This window comes from Phasianus colchicus, chromosome 4, assembly GCF_987193195.1.
Source record: "Phasianus colchicus chromosome 4, bPhaCol1.hap1.1, whole genome shotgun sequence".
NCBI classification, from domain to species: domain Eukaryota; kingdom Metazoa; phylum Chordata; class Aves; order Galliformes; family Phasianidae; genus Phasianus; species Phasianus colchicus.
In genome coordinates this window covers 54,496,011-54,509,568 of record NC_143439.1, presented here as the reverse complement: position 1 = coordinate 54,509,568, position 13,558 = coordinate 54,496,011, and the positions used below count along the sequence as shown (strand labels likewise).

Below are 13,558 nucleotides of genomic sequence, written 5' to 3'. Positions count from 1 at the left end.
TACCATGAGCATAATGTCTGAAATTTCTACACTTCTGATCTATGTTGAAGGCACGTCCTCACAATGTGGTGTGCTTTGTGTGCTTCTTGTTCTCCTCACTTGAACATCATCTTTTGCTTTTATTTCATTGATTCCTGTTGATTTATTCATTAAAGATCAAATTTAAGTTACCAGGTACACTCACTGAATGAATACTTGATACTGTCTTTGTATTCTTTTCTGTGATAATGATTTTGAACTCAACTATTTGTGACAGCATGTCAGCCTAGCACATACATATAGTAGTCCAGACTTAAAAATTAGGTTTGTCCTTTAAGTGTAATAGAGGGTTTTGAATCTTAGAACACCATTGTGTGGAGTGGATTCCAAGTGAGAAATGAATTACCAAATAGTCTTTTCACTTGTTGCTGCTGGGCTTTTTATTTATGGTGCTTGCTGTATTGTGAGGCTTTTTCTCATGTCTTTCATCCTAATTGGCTGAATGGGTGAAGTTTCTGATAACCACAGGCTTTGAATTGCTTCTGCTTTGCCATTGGGGCAAAATGCTATATTTTAGAGCCTTTTTTGGATTTGGTTAGGGTTCTGTAGGTATTCTTATGAATAGTTGTGGGTTTGTAAATTTATTTTTGTATTTTTGAGGTTGTTCTTTGCAGAGGGGGTTGACAGTTGTTAGTCTGGTAATGTTGCTTTTAACTTGATTGCATCAAAATAAGCTTGGAGGTAAATCTGGATTCTGTTTAGGGTGGGTTATCTTTTTCTGTTGCACTTGATGTGTTCCTGTTGTATGTTTCTCAGACCAAAAAGCAGCAACTGGAATTCTGCCTTTAAGAGAGAGACCAAGTGTTCCTGGGACCAGAGCACGGAACATTTGAAGCATAAGTAGCAGCCTGTTTACTTCTCTGAAGAGCTATAGCTTATTCAAGTGCCTTCATGTTTAAATAAGCGAAAAAGGTTTGGCTGGACATAAAGAAAAGTTCTTCACTTGTGTGGGTTAGTTAAACAGTAGAACTAGTTTCTTAGAGGGGTGGCTGGTACTTCATGCCCCTCAGTATTCAAGAGGCATTTGGATAATACCTTCTCAAATGTGCTTTAACTTCTGGTTAGCACTGAAATGGTCAAGCAGTTGGTCTCAATTTTTTGATGGCCCCTTCCAACTGAACTGTATTTATAAGTACTCTGTTTAGGAAACTGATCAACCTCAGTGTGAGAAGGTGTAGTCTGAGGCTTGTGATCTGAAAAACTGGCCTTTCAGCTGAAAAAACTGGAAATGCATTTGAGTGCTTTCAAACTGTTAACTATTTATTTGATATTTTATACTATATAAGAATTAGGACGAAGTACAAGTTAAACAGGTTAAAACTGTCTTTTAATGTAAAAAACAAAAACTTGAAGTGTTGCTTCTTTCAAGTTGCATTCCAAAGCTGAAAACTGTGATGGGTTAGTTTAATATTTAGTTACTTGTCTTTTTTTTTTTTTACAGCTATTTCATGCATCTCTGAGATTTCTTTTTATTTTGTGATAGTGCAGCTGTGTTGGATTTTTTAGTTGAAATGTGGACACAGATGGAACTGTCAATTTTTCTGTAATGAAACTTGCATATGAAGTAAGAATGCTTTGGACTCGTGTCTGTCTGTAGTAGGATTAGCTTTGCTAATGTGTCCAAGATCTCAGTAATTACTTGTTTGCCAGCTTTGTACTTCAACTTTGTAGCTTTATGTAAGTAGAGTTTTCTATGCGTTTCTTAATGGTTATTATTTTTTAATGTATAACAGACACAAAAGCAGAATCATGCCAATTTAATTGGTATGTTAAGGTTTTTTTCTATGTAAACCCTAGATCCTATCAATTTGTATATGTTTTATTCATGTTACATATAAATGAACCTTTAATATCTTTTGTTGCAACATGAAAGCTTAGTCTTCTGGTAGGTAGTAGAAGAAGCAAAAGATAATCATGCTGCCTCCAATTGTATTTTTATTGGTGTGCCTAGCTGTAGTTTATTGGAACTGTGACTTTTAATAATGACAATATAGTGGGAAATAATGCTGAACTTAAAAAAACAAACAAACAAAAAACATTTCTTATTCTTCTGCATCTCCTATCATCTGGTTCTGAATGCATCAGAACTACTTAAACTTTCTATTAACTAATGAAAAGGTCTGTGAAAGGTAAATCTTTAATGATGGGTTGATTGTTATACATTGTAGAATTAAGCAGTATTTGTCATGTCATGTAGAAGGTGAAGAACAGATACCTGATTTGACATAGGTGGAAGTAAAGCCATTAGATGCACACAAATCATGAGCATTCTGTAATAATCATGGATGAAAAGATGCTATTTTTGACCTGGAATCTTGCTCTGTGGTGACATTGCTTTTTTTGATCAGCGTGTACAGGGTTATGAGATATCAAATATTTTTGTCAGTTTCATTTTCTTTTTGATGTGCTTTCTTCACTTGCAATGTGTGTATTTTGCCTGTGCATACTACCTGCAGTATCACTGCAGCTTAGCTATCATTCCTTTGTTATTTGCTTATGAAGCTGTGATTGTAGGACATGACAACTTATTCTTGCTCTCATCCTCCTCCACTTTGTTTTTGCCAGGCTTTCTGGAAGGACGTTGGAAATGAGACAGTGGCTTTCTTTGGTGCTGCAGTGATAGATCACGGAGAGTAGCTGACAGATAGAAGTAGAGATAGTTACAGGGTGGGGGATGGAATTGCAGGAGTCTAACTATCCCAGCCTCTTCTGTGAGGCTGGTTAAAGAGAACGTTTTTCTTTTCATTTTTTGGTAAAAATTTGCAGTCTATCCATAATCTGAAGGCTAAGTGCAGTCAAATACATATGCACATACAAAAACTCACATCCTGTGTCTTGCTTGGAATCATCATATTCTAGAGAGACAGTAACTAATATTTTCTGTTCTGATTTGTTTTTCCCCTTTTAGATCCCTGCAGTTCTCTCAGTCCACCGTGCTTTACTGAGGAGGACCGGTTCAGCTTGGAAGCTCTTCGCATGATCCATAAGCAAATGGATGATGACAAAGATGGTGGAATTGAAGTAGATGAAAGTGATGAGGTGAGAGGATAGAAAGCCCTCACTTGTGCACCTGCAAGGTCTGTCCTTTTTCTCCCTGTTTTACATAGCTGCTCTGATGTTCCAGAACTCGAGTAGTTGTTCCTTTTTTAAAATTTGGCCCTTTTTTATGGCCAAATGTGGAAGGTAAGTCTGGTTTCTGGAGGTGTCAAAAATGGAATACATTAGTCCATTGTTCTAGCCTAAAAGAAAAACTTTAAAAGCTCACACACAAAGCTGATATTTTTGTGATTAGCATTAAGGGGCAGGCCTTAGTTTGGCTTGCAGTTAGGGTAACTAAGAGTTGATTTGAACTACCAACTTTAATTTTAGTTTCTTAAGATTTTTTTCTCAGGGTATTGCTGGACTTTCCTGCTTACCTCAGATCTCTTTCAGATGCTACAATACCTACTAAGGACATTCTAAAACAGTCTTTTGTTGTCACATTTTATATGTTGTTTATGGGCAAGTAGTAAGAACCTTCTGCTGTAGGTTAATGGTCCTATTATATCCTATCAACTAATGAAGATTTGTTGTTCAGACCTGCCTTAAGCATGGTTGCTTATGGTTGTGCTTGAATGAGTTTGGTAGGCATTCTTCTGCTGACTTAGGGAGAGATCTTGCTTTTGTACTTATTTAACTTGACCATCTGGATCTGAGATTTACTTTGGAGGAATGAAGATAAATCCATGTAGTTTCATTGTTCTTGCTTCTCCTGCTTTCTGATGGGAGAAAGGAAGGGGAATGAATGTGTCCCCTAAAAATGGTATTACCATGTGGTTTTAAGGTGAGTGGGAAAAGTCTGATTTCTCATCTCTTATTTTATAACTCTGTAGGGCAGGTTGTTTTCACTGAATGAGATAAGTTGTGAATTATGTTGAAGGTTAATATGGTTCTCTTCTGTATGGTTGTGAAAACTGGCAGTGATGCTTGACAGGAATTTTCTGAAGGAATGCTATTCAATGGGGAAAATGATCCCAAGTAAAATAACATACTTAACATTTGAGGAAAAAAATTCACCCTGTATTTCAAAATATGCCATGGGGCATCAGTTAAGCACTGCTCATCATGATGTTCAGGATATGGACAATCCAGCATGTAAACTGAACTTCTGGTGGTTGTGAGATTTCTGAACAGCTTTTCAGGATTGTATGATTCTCTAGACTTGCACTGCATTTGTTATTCATGGGAGTTAAAAGAAAATGTTGAAATACTTATGCATTGGAAACTTTCTATTGGCTTTCTATTAGCTTGCCCTTGTTTCCAGTGGGCTTCATCTTTATTTCTGAACTTAAGTTTCTTCCTGAGCTGTTCTTGAAGAGATGCTATTATAAGTGGCATGCAAGATTTCTGAAACTGTATGTTCAAAATACTCATTGTGCATAAATTAAGATATCTGAAATGTAACCCTTTTTCTGCCACTTCATTTATTAAAAATATTGAAGTGTTTAATAAAAAAAATTACATGAGTTTTTTTCTTCATTTAGTTTCCTGCAAATAGTGTGTATTTGCACAGTTGTACTTTCTTCCAAGATATTAATTTCAGGTTTGCTAATAAAAATTGCATTTTAATTGTAAATTAAATTTGTGATCTGTATGTTTCTGTAGTGCTTGTAACCAGATCTCAATCTTTAAAAATTTGATAGTTTAACAATATATTTTCTTGGTTACCTTATTACAGTAGATACAGTAGAATATATACAAAATGTGTCCTAATAGACACTGCTTCAGAAGCAGATGTTTTCTGTAACTGTAAGAGTGGACAGTGCTGCTTGTTTTGATTAAAGATGAGAACAGATAATTAATAAACCACTTTACTGGAAATAAGTCTTGCTTAAATACAGGTATTAACAAGAAGTTTGTAGATTTCCTACTGTTCTGTGCTGCATGGTTTTTCTTTACAACAAGACTCCTGGAAGAGCATCATAGTGATATTCACCATGTTTTTTATTTGGCAGGAAAAATACAACAAAGCACGTTAAATTTCTGCTGAACTAACACAATGTTATGATTACAAGTGTATATTTACAGAAAGGAAGGAAGTTCTTGTAAATAAGTTATTTTGAGTGAGAAAAGGTAACAGGAGATAAAGCCGTTAAAGTATTTTAGCTATTTCAATTTGCTAATTCAGTTGAGAACCCCTAACAGTAACTCCAGGAATCTTTTTTAAAGTTTCTCATGTCCCCTCTTTGCTGTAATTTTTTTCTGTAAAATAGCAGTCTCGCGTAAAACCATTCCATAAATTTCTCTAGGAAGTAAGGAAGCTTGTACTTTTGTTAAGAACAAACAACCAAAAAAACCCCACTTTATTTCCTTAAAAACTTGACTGTAACTGGGGGCCTTCTGGAAGCTGAAAAAAGCTTGTAGTTAACTTGTTTGTTGTTCATGTAGGAAGCTTGATTTAAACTTTTTCTAATTTTTATTCCATGGGATTTATTAGATGACCTCAGTGAATGTATTTCAGTGACTAAGAAGGATAGAGGGGATCTAGTTAGTGCAGACTGGTTAGATTTTTTTCCCCTTATCTGTTAGATAGATGTGTTAGACTACTTAGTATAACCTAAGGACTTTTAAAGATAGAAAAATTAAAGGAAAAAAGAAAGATTATTTGGATAATAGATTACGCTTTACTGTCTAGTTATTAGTTTCTCTAGAGTAAGATACCAGCATGAAAACCAAAGGATGATGCAGTAGAGAGTGGGGAAAAAGGAAAGATGGAAAAAGAAGTCTGTATTAATTGTTAGGGTAGGTGAATATGAATTTATCAATTCCGACTCCTGCTACTAATATTTTACTATTTATGTACAAAAGGTTGCAATTGTTTATGTTGGTTTAAATATGTAGGCTGTTGAAGGGTAACTAAAAGGGAGGACATATTGCTGATGGAGATTTTAGTCATCTGCCGTGGGAGGCTATCCACTTCAGGAAGCATCTGTTACACCATGCATATACTGCCTGTTTTAGAGGTGAGGCTCAAGCAGTAAGACAGACTTACACGCTTGTTAATTCTATAGCTTTTTCTTCTCTTTCCAAAGAAGCTCTAGATGTGGATCCTGCATCGAGTAATTTCCTCAAGAAATATTACTGTAGGAAATTGATAAGTTGGTGTTTTTGAAATACTGACGTCTAAACTCTGTCTACTACGCACAAAAGCCAGTGGCATGAATTTAGAGCTTGTGTGGAATCTTTGGGTTTAATATTTGATTTAATATCTTCATATTTTATTTAGAATACACTTGCATAATGAAGAAGAAAGGAAAACTGTCTCCAGTACAGTGGTTGAAGCAGAAAAATAGCTTGTATGATCTGATCAGGAATAGTAAAACAGTGCTTTGGCTGTAATAAATTTGATAGGTGAAGATTTTTTTTGAAGTAGAAGTGACCATTTCATAATGCCTGCATGCTCTGTACAGCTGTTATTTGAGGGTTTGAGGTCATATTTGCATCCAAGACACAAATAACCCAAGAGAGATGGAAGAAGCAGTGTCATGAGAGAGTATGTTTCAAAGGTGATGAATTGGAGTAAAAAAACCAAAAGAAGACAAAAAAAAAAAAACCCCAAACCCAACAACCAACCAAAATCCAAAACTGTCAAAAAATCCAGTAGGAAGTCAAAATGAAGGAGATAGAGTAGTCAAGTGTTAACAGTTCAGTGGAAAAATCAGTAATTTCTACAATTGGGGTGAGTTGGGAAATGTATGCCTTCCTGCACTCTGTCTTTGGTGCTCATGTGTGATTAATGTTTTTGTTGTAGAGGAGAATCAGCTCATGCTGTTCACTTTTACTGTGTAATTAGTTTGCTAGTGATATGTTCCTGGCTGTATAGGCTTCTTTTCTTTCATCAATTAAGATGATGCATGCACACATCACTCTCTGCTTTAGAAGGTTACTAAACTAAAATATTATGCATTAATATTACTATTTTAGAGTCTGAAGAAATAAAATGCAACACACTACTTCAACTTGAAACTTTCCAAATTACTCCAGAGAGAGCTGTTAAGCTGTGAAGATAAGTTGGTATAAGAATTCTGTGGATGTCTTTGTTCTTTAATTCCTTAAGTAAAATTCCTTAAGTAATTGTGTGTTTCTGTATATGGGGAAAAAAAAAACAAAACAACAGCCCATGTAATTTACTGGATTAAATGACAACTCTGTTCATTTCAATAATCTGTTCTGGTCGGGGGGTAAGGACTAAACATTTCAGGGAAGTTGCAAGCAATTCCATGGTTGGAAATCCTGAAGAACTAAGTGTCAAGTTAATGTGGTGCTAACACTTTGAATATTTTGGGTTTAGGAGCATTAAAGCATGAGATGGAAAAGAACATTTGACTGATGTTATTGAACTCATGATGTCTCTAAGTGAGCAACCCCTTCTGTGTTCTTGAAGATAACCAAATCTATACTCAGTATCTCTGTTCTTTTTGACTGTTAAATCTTGAGAGAAGTTTTAGCAAAGTATTTTTTGACGGGTGGATAAGTACATCTGTATGTAATCTTCTTAAAATGTGTCTGGTAGAGAGTTTGGATGGGCATTTGATGGAAAGTATGGATATAATTTACAAGCTAATATGTTTTAGTTTTTAGAGGTATCAAGGCAGAGAGCTATTACATGTAGTTCTGAGCCTGCTCTGAAGACATCCATCCAAATGTTTTTAAACTTACAGACTTTGTGTAATGAAGTTGGAAGGCTTCATCTCCCTTTGTTTAGTGTCTTGGGACCTTGTTATGCTCCAGGATCTTACTGCAGGTGTTGTCATTTCAGCTGGGAGGAGTACAGCTATAACCTGAGCTTCTGTTTCTTGTTTGCATATGTACACACAGCAAGATAGTAAGGAAACTTAGAAGGACGTTTTGTATTCTGATTTTGTTGTCATTTTTATAATAAATGTCCCTACACTGATATTCATAATTATGTAAAGTAGTCAGTGCTTCAGAGTCAGACTGTTGGGCAAGGTGCTCTGTTGTAGAGATGTCTACTTAAGCAACTCACACTGCAAATGCTTCAGCTGCTTTGCATCTCAAGGATATCTTGTGAGTTCATTTTACTTCTCTGTGCAAAAACATTGTGTGAAGAACATGGATCTTGCACGAGTATGCCCTATGTACTCACTAGCATGACTGACAAAACTCTTCCCCCAAAGCCATTGGCTTACTCTTGAGATTACTCTTAAGTTTTAGTTATCATGTTGCAGATGTGTGAAGAGGTCTTGTTTACTTTGAATGTTATTCAACTGCTAATGTGTTTGTCTCAGGTTGATAAAATGGGAACTGCCTTTTTTCCCTGTAGCTACTTGGAGCACGTCCATGCAGCAGTTCCTTCCCATGGCAGGCAAGTTAGGAGCCTGCTTTGCCCCCAGATGTGATGTTCGTGTCACTGTCTGTCTGCACAGGGAGTCCTGTGGAACAACAGTGGGTGCTATCACGGGTACTGTTGCATAAAAACTTGTTCAATGGTGTTTTGAACCAGATCTTCCTCATGCTGTGCCTCTGTGGAGCTACTTAAGCTAGTATGTGGTTGTCTGCACCTGTTTATGAACGTTGCAGTCAGGCAGTCTTGCTACAAGGAAGTGTGCTTGTGGAAATTTCAGCTTCCTTTGAAGGGCCTGTGACGTAGAATAATTAAAATTTTCTTTTGAACTGCATTAATCGTCTTTTTTGGTAGAAATTCTAGGTTTAGGATTATAGGTAATTCTAATATACAGTAGCTTCTGCCTTCACAGCTATGGGAACAGCTTTGTTTCTCTAGTAATGTGTCCAATAGGCTTTGATACATTGCCTTATTTCACATCTTTAGAAGCTATTTCTACAGGGAGAAATGGTGAATGCTGTGTGCCATGTTCTCTTCAGACCATTCTTGCCGGGTGCCATGTATCTGATAGCAATAGAAAATACACAGCAACAGGGCTTCCCAAAGACTATCTAATGGTGGTTGCTTTTAGAACTGGCTGTATCTGAAGATAGGGTTGTAGTTAAAAACTTCGATTTTTTTTTTTTTTTTTTTTTTTTTTTGAGTGTCCTTTGAAGAAATAAAATGAAGGAAATAATAAAACTGGAGGGAATTATATTGTAGAAATGAATAGTTGCTGGAGGGAGATAGTAACACTGGATGTTACTAATTGCTCTTAAAGTAAGTGTGTCAGTTTGAGTCTATTTTAAGCTTCTGAAACTGGAAATCATAAACTTGAGTCTTACTGTAGAACAAGGAATAAACACAGCAGATAAATGCTTCTTTCTGTAGTAAGTGAAAGTGGTTAATTTAGGTTTACCACTGTTTTGCAGAAGAATGCAATTACTCATTTGCTCCTCAACAGGCGAAGGTATTTTGAAACTTCAGTACTCAAACTGCCTGGCATCTTTTTTTTTTTTGTGGTGTTATGCATGGCTCTAGTTTGTTAATGCTATTTGCATGTCAGACCTGTATTGGATTTTGGTTTGTGTTTTTTCTTCAGAAGGATCAAAATTTTATGATGGTGGTGGTTCTTGCTTCAGGCTAGTGTTTGGTGGCAGGTTGCCTGCAATTTGAGTTAACTGTTGGAGTACCAAAGGTTTTCTGAAGAGGAATTTGGTGGCTCGCCCGACCTTGTAACTGTTACAGGACTCCAGCTTCAGTTTGCTTCAGGGCGAACGTTTTCACTATACCTTATTATGCTGCTGAATTCTGGGCTCTGGGGTGTGAGTTTTTGTAGGAGTACAGTTATCTCCAACCTTTGGGAATTGAGGGTTTGAATCTAATCTAGGTGTCTGGCTTTTTCTTTTTTGACGCACTTTCTACTTCAAGTACTTATAAAGAAAAAAATCATTTGTTAATATGTATTTTTATGTAACTTATCTGTTTTCTTGGTTTCAAATTTATAGTCTTTTTAAAAGGCCTTTTTTTTTTTTTTTTGAGTAATTCTGCTGCTTAAGTTAATCCTTAGCTGCTTTTTTTTTTCCTCAGAGCTTATTCTTTTAACTTCTGTTTAGAGTTATTTTTTCTAGCCTGTTCTTTGTGTACTTAATGGCCAGGGCAACAGAAGAGAGATTAGCTGCTGTGACGAAGAATAGAAAAATCTGCCCACCTCTCTCTCCCCCCCTTTTTTTCTCTTACCAGAATTGTTCTGTTTTTAGGGCTTTCTTCAATTTAAGACAACTCCTCCTGAAGAATTTCCATATTAGGCCTTTTTGAAATAATGGTATTTTAAACAACAACAAAAAAGCATATTTGACTGTCCTATCTCTTCCTAATGCAATGCATCCCTTCTCTGAAAAGTGGCGTTGTCTGGTCTAGATGTTCTTGCTGTAACTTTGTCATTGTGACCATTTTATGTTAGAGGAGCCTATGAAGGAAGGTGTTACTGTTATTGTCACAGCATCTGAGAGGGATAAGGTAGGTGGGACTGAACAGGTGAACAGAATTCCATGGAGAAATTCTCAGAAGTGCATAACCTGTCCTGAGGAGTTATTACATATTGATTATTAAATGCAAGCTAGGAGTTTGTGTGTGGATACTTCATTTAAAACAAAACAAATTTAGATTTTCCTTGAGTATTTAACTGATATTTTCCACTCTCCTTCTCTCCTATCTGAAAGCTTTGTTTTTTGTTAAGAAAATTTGAAGTTAGGCTGTTCTCAGCCAAAAGCTGGTGTAACTGACTGCTGCTGAGCTGATAGTGAATAGATCTGTTAACTCCTGCTCCCTCTGCTGGCTTTGTAGCCCAACAACATGTTGTTTTGGTGTATAGGCTTCCTATTAATCATTGCGAATGAAACAGCTATGTGTAATTTTTTGGTGCTTGGAATGTTGCTACTGAGGCATCATTAGTAAGAAGAAAATTGTCTCTAGGATGGTTTCTGTCTTTCAGTTTTAAGTAGAACAAATTTTTGTTACTCAAAAGGCTGTAGTAATGTTAGTACTCTTCTCATCCCTCAGGCAGTTTGCTTTAACTGCTACAGCAGAATTGGAGTATTACTATCCGTAAAGGACTGATACGTTTTCAAATATTATATGCTCTTGCCTTCCACAGGTGAAGAAGATTAAATCTATTCAGAATGGGGAAGTATGCAGAGTGATTGACAGGGTACATACTTGTCAATGCTCTAAGGCTAAGGTATACTAATAATGGTGTCAATACACGAGGAACTGCTGCTTCAGTTTTTCTAGGATTTAATAATTGCAAATCAAGTCTGTAAAAATATTAAACTTTTTTGACTTGCCTGAATTTTGTGCTGCTTGTATAGGGAAGAGATGGTAAAGATTCTCTTCTGCCCAATTTATTTACAGTTTTTGTTTAGAAATCAGTATTACTTGAGAATTAAAGATGTTTTCCTGTTTTCTTCAGTTTCTAAGGGAAGATATGCAGTATAAGGATGCTTCTAATAAACATAGCCACCTGCATAGAGAAGACAAACATATCACTATTGAGGATCTATGGAGACGATGGAAAACATCTGAAGGTAGGTAAAAAGGAATAACTAGAAATCATGGTGCTTATTGAAATAGACATAATTCAACCATTTTCTACCAAGTCACTCAGAGTAGTAAATGGATGACCTTTTGCTTAAGCATCTTCAGGAATTGGTAGTGGTACCCTATAGCACAGAGAATAGATATTCATATAAATCCAATTGAAAACTCACTTAGTCCAGCTAGAGTTAATTTCCACTTGCTCTGCGGAGTGTATTGTGAATAAATTAGGATAGCTTAAATTCATTGATACGAGGTTGTGATTATGGAAGTACCTGTTGCAGGTATTAAATTCCAGATTAGCTTGTTTTTAATTTAGTAATCCCTGAAGGTTGCTATCCTGGTGTTTTTAAACATTATGCACTTTATACTATCCTGGTGTTTTTAAACATTATGCACTTTACTATAAAGTAGAAATTCCAGTGCACCTCCGCTCTATTACTTTCTTTGGGCGATGAAACCTAATTCTCAGTATAAAATTTTGTAAAGTCTTTTAAAACTTGGAATACAGGACATTGAAATAATGGTCCAGCATACACTCCTTCAGTTTGGATGAAATATCAATATCAAATATCAAATGGTAGCTGTTTTCATTGCTGAATATGGTCTAGAGTATAATGATTAAAATGAAACTCTAGAGATTGGGGATGTTAGAGTTCTTAAAAGCAAAATACCTTTTTTAACATTTTCAAAAAGTACTGTGTTACTGATAAGAGCTTTAGGGACCTTGAAATTGCTATCAGTTGAACAAGAATAAGTAGGTACAGGACAGAAATGGAAAGAGGAACGTGCTTTTCATTCATTCAGCTAACATGGGCACTTAAATGTGCATTTACCATTGGTTAACAGTTTGTTGTAATAAATGTCTGTATTTTAACCAGTGATTTTTTTTTTTTACCTAATCTCTTCAAGTATTCTGCAAGTCTTCCTTCACAAAAGATCGTGTGCAAAGAAAATACTATAGCTACATTATTGGAAAAAATCATCTCCCTAGTATCGTTCCTAGAATTAATCTCCCTGGAATTACTACATGTAATTCTGGCTGTAATAATACTCTGTAAACAGGTAGTTCTGATATAATTTGTTTCAGGTCTCGTGAACGTAGTGAGCAGTGTAAGACTCAAAAGATTTTGCGGGTACTGTCAGATCTCACTGTCTCTTTACAGTGACTTTGTTCTACATCTCCTTAAAGATACTGTTTGACCACTGAAAAAGCCCCCTCTAGAATGAAACTCCCAAGTGGTACTAATGGTGTGGTGGTATAAATGATGCTTTAGGAAAAGTGAGATTTAAGCTAAAGCTATTTAAGCTTTATGTTGCTAATTGAAATACAGCTGATAGAGATGCTTTCTTATTTTCTTTATTTTCTCTTTTAATTTTTCCTCATAAGCTGAAAAGTTGTTTAGGTGTTTTAAATCTTCACTTAAATTGCTGTAATTCAGAGATTCCCAAACTCCTCTTTCTGTGATCATCAACCTTTTCACTACTTTCAGAACTTAGAATCAAACCTAAGCAGTCTTGAAATGTCTCTGAATTTCTTCTATAAACATGCTTGGTTTTGGTGATGAGTAGAAAGTGTGAATCCTCTCAAATCTATTTTCATTTAACTTGGGAAACATGGAAGATATTACTTTTCCTTCCTAGACATTTTAGGAATTCAATTGCTAGTTTGTGGTACCAGTTTAATGCAATTTGACAGCATTAAGCAAGATTATGGAAAGCAGTGTAAGTGGTGGTATCAGTAGGTTCAGACTTTGCTGAGGTATTTGTATGACAGTTACAGGCTTTAAATAGTGCCCTTGGCATCTCTGCTTATTCAGAAACTAAGAAATAATATGTCTAGAAAACGTTCATACAGAATAAAATTGTACTTTCCTTCCCATACTTATTACTTTGTGTGGATGTTTGTATTCAGTGTTTATCAAATAGCTTACGGTTGCTTTTTAAGATGCAAGATGGACAAAGTTTGAAGCAAGAAAATCTTTAGAATATTGCTATTTAATTACTGCTGGCATGATGTCCCTACCTGGCTCAATATGT

General features: G+C 35.8%; 1 protein-coding gene across 4 annotated transcripts in view; it reads left to right on the top strand.

Annotated features, from left to right (window-relative positions):
- Window positions 1-13,558, top strand: part of STIM2 (stromal interaction molecule 2) — a 60,353-nt gene that overhangs the window by 29,814 nt on the left and 16,981 nt on the right. For all 4 annotated transcript variants that reach the window (XM_031588449.2, XM_090139583.1, XM_090139581.1 and 1 more), the window contains exons 2-3: window positions 2,948-3,078; window positions 11,394-11,508. In XM_031588449.2, coding sequence (XP_031444309.2) covers window positions 2,948-3,078; window positions 11,394-11,508 — 246 coding nt within the window. The remainder of the gene's footprint in view (window positions 1-2,947; window positions 3,079-11,393; window positions 11,509-13,558) is intronic.